The following is a 6,020-nucleotide window of genomic DNA, read 5'->3' as shown; positions in this document are numbered from 1 at the left end:
CTGCCTGTTTTGAGGCGATATAATATTTTGAGTGGCTGAATGACGTCATCGGCCGAAAAATAAAACTGCTAATATCTTAAGAACCATAATCACAAAAATTTTACTTTTTACAGCGCAAAACATCACAAATGACATAATGACATAATTTTTGGCCATTTAAGAGCATTTTTAAACTTCCTGGGGTCTGGCCCATGTAACCTATGAAAGAATCGTTAATATCTCAAAAAAATAAATCAGCACAAAAAAAACTTTTTGCAGCACAAAACAGCACAAACGCCTGAGATAGTTTTTGTCTAGGCCAAACCAGGTCAAGCTCCAGGTCAGATCTGTGAGGAGGCGATCCTGCTCACCGTCAGAATGCCCGTTTTTATTTTCGAGTTCCACACGTTTAACAAAAAAACGACAGTGAAAGACATGATTCAGCAAATGTAGTTTATTTACTTTTACAAAACAACAAGAGTACAAAAGTCAGTCCACCCACATGTTTTCATTTTCTTTCTTTTTGCCGACTGCAGCGAACGCCTCCCTCTCTCCGCGACAATGGGACGGGCCACGAGATGCAACGTTTTACAATCAAACTTTTCGAACAAAGCCTGCGACATTTCGACACGGAGTAAAAAAAGTTCTGACATTCTTAGCGGACACTAGGGGGCGCAAGTCTTCTGGAAAACCTGCACAATTTGGCATTAAAGTCCTCCCTCCATCCCATCCTCCTCCTCCTCCTCTCGTCTTCGTCTTCTTCTTCTTCTTCTTTCACGCTTGTGCTTCAAATGTTGTATCGCCGTGACAACAGAGTGCAACAGTAGTTAACGCGTTTTTGCAAATAAAATAAAAACGAAACAAAAAGTATACATTTGGACAAAAACGTTGGCACATTCAAGAAGACATGAGCTTTTTTCTTTTTCGTAATATTTTTTTTTTTTACAGTTTCTTTTTTGAATCGTCATAAATACAATATATCTTTTTGCCTGTATCCCACAAAAAACAGTACAGACAATATTTACAAAAAGAAGGCGTAGGCCCTTAAATAATCATAGTAATACTAAAACAAATGTCAAGTCCGTTTGGGAGTGTCTTTTCACAGCCGTTTTCAATTCCCCGAAACTGGAAAACTTTCTTCGTAGCTTTTTGTCCTGCTTGGCTTCCTGTATCCTCACTGGATGATGGAGGTCGATGCTTTGTAGAGGCTTCATAGGTCCACTGTCAAATGTGCCTTGGTCCTTATCTCATCTCCTGAAAAACAAAAACAAAAAAAAAAAGTTTAAATTGTTGATCATTTTACAGGGATGTAACGATATCCAAATGTCACAGTACAATATTTTTTGTGACGTTTTGTGACTTAATCCAAAGAACTAAGACTTAAAAGTGCTTGGAACTGTTATTTCTTCTTGTAGTCTGCACTGAAATGGAGCAAAGGATCATGGTCTATGTAGTTCCTCTGTTTTTTTTTTTAGCTATTGCTGGAACATAACAATGAATTTAAGCAGAGAAACTTGTAATTCAATATATTGTGATGGCCCATGATATTATTGAGAGACTTTTGATGATACACAGCAATTATGAAATTATTTTTTGCTTTACTTCTTGCCACACTAATAACAGAGCATGGATTTGTAAAGGGAAAGTGCACAGTGTGGGGATGTATGCTTGGGAAACTCATAATCAGCATGCTTTTAATTACAATTATTGATTTTTATTCATATTAAAGTGTCATTGTAAAGAGTATGAGAAAATGATTTGCAAATGAGTTGTTGTTTCTGTTGTATCTGAAAACTGTAGGTGTAAATTATAATCGGAAAGGACAGTATTTTCAAGGGGTGTAACGGTGCATATATTTGTACTGAACCGGTTCGGTACGGGACATTTGGTTTGGTATGAAGCTGAGCATGAATGAGTTTGCGCAATTTATGTGTGTTTACATTCGGCCACTACATGTGCAGCTACACGGAGGCTCGGCTCTTTAATATTCATGAGGAAACTAGTCTGTGTTTGGGGTGGGAGAGCTTTATAGTTAGGGCGACCGCCTTGACAACAATTGCCCCCCGCCTTGACTACGTCCCTCCGAACCACGTGACTCCTCAAAAAACTACAGTCATTGTGCCATGGTTTTCACTTTCGCCTTTCTCCGGCACGACCTCTGTTATTTTCAACCTCTGGGGACGTTGTAACTGCAGCAGATCTGAACTTACTGCAGACAATGTGGACAAGTTGTTTTTTCTGGCCAAAAATATGAAGATTGAGTAAAACTTGATGCTGAAACTATCGTATTTTCCGGGCCATTAAATGGTCTGTTTTCAAACTTTTTTCACAAATAAACCGCACCGTACTTTAAACGAAACACAACAGTTGGATGGGTCAGTCGGACTTTGTTTGGCGCGTTCACTGTGACTCTGGGTTTTGTTCAGTTGTGGCATGTAGGGAGGGTGTTGTCTGGGATCACTGGATTGTTGACGTGTTCGCAGTGACTCAGTTGTTCAGTTGGGGCTAGAAGTGGCACATTGCACTCGCTTTTTGGTTTCGTTCCTACGTTCCGTTCCTCGTCTGCGTGGAGTGATGAGTGTGTCTGCGGGTGTGTTTCGCTGCGCGGTCGCTGTCTGCTCGGTGCGTGTTTGCGTGCTCTGTGGGTGGTGCGGCTTTGTAGTTTACTGAAGTCGTACAGGGACACCCGAGTGGATTTCGTGTATGGGGCGCTCTGGATTGCGGGGCGCGCGGTCGTTTTTTGATGGGGTTGGAGGCTTAAGAGCGCGTCTAATAGCCCGGAAAATACGGTATTAGTGCTGCACTTTTCTTGTTGAAAAGTTCTGTTTACTGTTTACAAGGAATTTATTTTTCATACATTTGTTGCTTATTTGAGAATATTTAGTTTAACTTATCAGTATTACCAAGCAGCACCTTGCATTTATTTTATTTTCTCTTTGTATAATGTTAAAACAAATTGTCGGTTTAATAAACAACAACCAAATGGTTTTGTATTTTGTTCCCAAACTGTACCCAAAATGAACCAAACTGTGAACTCAAAACTGAGGCATGTACCGAACCATGATTTTTGTGTACTGTTACTCCCCTGATATTTTCAGTATCAATCTTACACGAGGACAGCTACATGTGGCACGGCGAGTTGGGGATTTGCCCACCAACCAAAAGTTCTGTGGTTCAAATAATGATGTTGTGCTCTTTGGCAAGACACTTTGACCCTTCCATCACAGTAATGTAGCTGTTTGAGACACGAAAGGCACGCAACACTAAATAAAACCATGCCAGGCAACTATTTTGATGTTTTTTTAAATAGTGAAAACAGATTTTTGAACTTTGAATTCGATCTTTGCTTATTTTTCTCTATAAACAAAATTTCTCTTTGGCCCAGACCACCACCAAATGGAATAAATTGCTTCTACAAGTTTTGGTAAATAAAAAATGAAAAATGAAAGATGAGATTTTAATAATGTTGACAATTTTGTAGAGCCCTGCAAGGCGACTGCTGTTATGATTTGGGAGTTTCAAAAATGCTTAAAAAATACAGTTTTTTTCTATTCAACAATGATTTTTATTGAAGTTTGAAGCATTATGAGGTCGCCATTCTTACAAAGACACAAAAATACCAGAAACTCATTTGAACAAATTACATTACTGGCCTTGTGTGACCTTTACCAACTTTCAAATCTCCTGTTCCGACTCTATAGCCTGGGAGCAGATGAAACAACACGATATCTATCCCCCCGTCCCCCGTCCTCCGTCCTTTCCGCAAACCTGGAGGGGTCAAAGGTCAGGCAGATCGCAGCCAACCTCACCGCGGGACTCCTCGGAAACCTAACCTACGCTTCCTGATTTTCCAGCACCGCGGCTTAACAACTGAGGATGTCCAACTTTCAAGGCTCAAACCCGGGCGTGAAGAGGCCACGGGTGCAGAGGTGTTGCTAACTGCACCACAGGGGGGCAAGAATGAAGACGGGAGGGGGTATAAGCTACAAACAAGATACAAGGAAACTCTATGCCACTTTGAAAAGAGCAATTGTGCCATTTTTACAAGTGGTTTTGGACATTCCCAGTTCAGATGTTATGGGGGTCGGAGTAGTCTGACCTTTGACTCCTGCGGCCGTTCCTAGTAAAATGGCCTCTTTATAGGAACTTTTTAGGGTTTAGAGTTAACAAGAGCTGTCTGGAACTTCAAAAGAACAGTGAAGGGTGTCAGTCATCACTGTTCCAGGAAATTCTGTACTTTTAGAATACATTTTTACATTTAGAACTCTATTTATTTCAGTTCTCATGCTAGTCCAAAGAGTAAAAAGTCATTTCAAAGATTTATGGGTGAAGAAATCGCTGACAAGATTGCGTACATAATGCTAAAGCTGAATTACATTTGCACATTTAAAGCCACACTGTCACTTTACTGTTAGAGGCTCTGTCACTTTATGCCAGAGATCTCCAACCTATTTCCTCTGGAGAGCTACTTTTGCAAAACGAAAATGCCAGAGAGCTACAAGATTAAGATTATATATAAGAGCCACGGCGAGTCTTAGATGACGTACAGTTAAATATCTATAAAACATAAAGTTAGGCATCAAAATGTTACGTGTACAATGGTAATAGGTATTTAATTCATCAAATTTTACTTATTCAGCACAATATCTATAATTCCAAAATCCCTTGACAAGCTAGAAGAAGATTGCGAATCTTCCACTGAAAACCTAACCTGATTCGTGGAAACTGTCTGACCTGGCAGAGTTAGGATTCATTCCCTCGACAGTAGGCAGGTTCTTTTTTTTATTTAACCAATCGCTGCTATTTGCTCGTGATGTATGTAATGCGCCGGAACGCTCAGTGGTGTCCAAGTAATTGCCGGCACAACAGCGAACAAAGCAGAGAGTGAAAATCCTCGATCTCGGGAATCGTTGCCAACACAGAACGTCTGTCTTCATCTACTTTCATCTCGACCGCTTTGTTTACTGTTGTGCTGTACCACAAAAGGGACCCAGACAGGCGCTTGAGTTTGAAGTCATGGCTTCAAAGCTCTTTGCTGATTGGTCGGTGCACGGTCTACAATCCCGGGGTTCTTGCAAACCGTTTTGTGTATTCCGATTCCTGACCTAGTCACTGGAGAGAAATGAAACTGAGCAGAGGCACTAGGTGGCGCCAGTCTGGCTAATAATGTTGTTTCCTCATCAAAAACAGTCCTTCACTCATTCCGTTCCCCCTAGTGATGTCATGTGGTAATACAGGAAGTTCATTATGTTTTTAAACCAAAAACCTACATCCTTAACCCTTTAATATGGCTCTGGGATTCTGTTTTGTTTCATTCATACACGTTTAACGCACAAACCCGACTTATTTAGGCAGATTTTTCTCTCAAACCAAAAACACTTGGTTCCATGCCGTAATACAGGAAGTGTTCCACTGTGTTTTTAAACTCTACACACCTTCACTATTATCATTTGGATGATTTCAGCTCTGGAACTGTCAAACTTTACTGAACTAAAAGTAAAAGGAGCTGTTAACTTGACTTGAAATTGAATAATTGAGTTGTTCTGTCTCCGATCCTAACAAAAGTAGATTATTTAGATTGTCATGATAATTTGTACATTTTAATTGTTTTTGTGGTGCCTGTTTTTTGTTTTGGTTTCATTGTTGGTGTGAATATGGTGCAAGTACATCCTGTCATTTGTATGAAAAAAAAAAGAAAGAAAATGCATTTATAGCTTAACATGGACCCCAAGAAGAATATCTGCTGTTTTTCTACCACTTCATGACATCACAAAGTGGAAGAGAACCTGGCAGAGAGTAGGTTTTTGACGCTAAAAGTACGGATTACTCAACCGAAAGGCAACTCCAGCTCTATTTTGATAAAGTAACAGCTAAACACGGTTATGTAAGCTTCAAATGGATGTGGTCGTCCTTGCAAAGTAGATATAAAAATGTCTTTATTTCCGTGCAAATGTACCACAAATAAGTCCCATTTTCTACCTTTTTGCACTTCCCTCCCTCCTTCTCTCTCTTTCTCTCTCTCTCTCTCTTATCCCCGCACT

General features: G+C 40.1%; 1 protein-coding gene across 3 annotated transcripts in view; it reads right to left on the bottom strand.

Annotated features, from left to right (window-relative positions):
• Positions 1–510: 510 nt before the first annotated feature.
• Positions 511–6,020, bottom strand: part of robo3 (roundabout, axon guidance receptor, homolog 3 (Drosophila)) — a 213,644-nt gene continuing 208,134 nt past the window's right edge. For all 3 annotated transcript variants that reach the window (XM_055148486.1, XM_055148487.1, XM_055148488.1), the window contains one exon: positions 511–1,233. In XM_055148486.1, the coding sequence (XP_055004461.1) occupies positions 1,222–1,233 (12 nt within the window). In that variant the 3' untranslated portion in view covers positions 511–1,221. The remainder of the gene's footprint in view (positions 1,234–6,020) is intronic.

This window comes from Boleophthalmus pectinirostris, unplaced genomic scaffold, assembly GCF_026225935.1.
Source record: "Boleophthalmus pectinirostris isolate CB_2022bp ecotype Guang Dong unplaced genomic scaffold, ASM2622593v1 HiC_scaffold_12, whole genome shotgun sequence".
NCBI classification, from domain to species: Eukaryota; Metazoa; Chordata; class Actinopteri; order Gobiiformes; family Gobiidae; genus Boleophthalmus; species Boleophthalmus pectinirostris.
The sequence above is the reverse complement of the archived record's forward strand: the minus strand, read 5'-3'. Positions and strand labels throughout refer to the sequence as shown.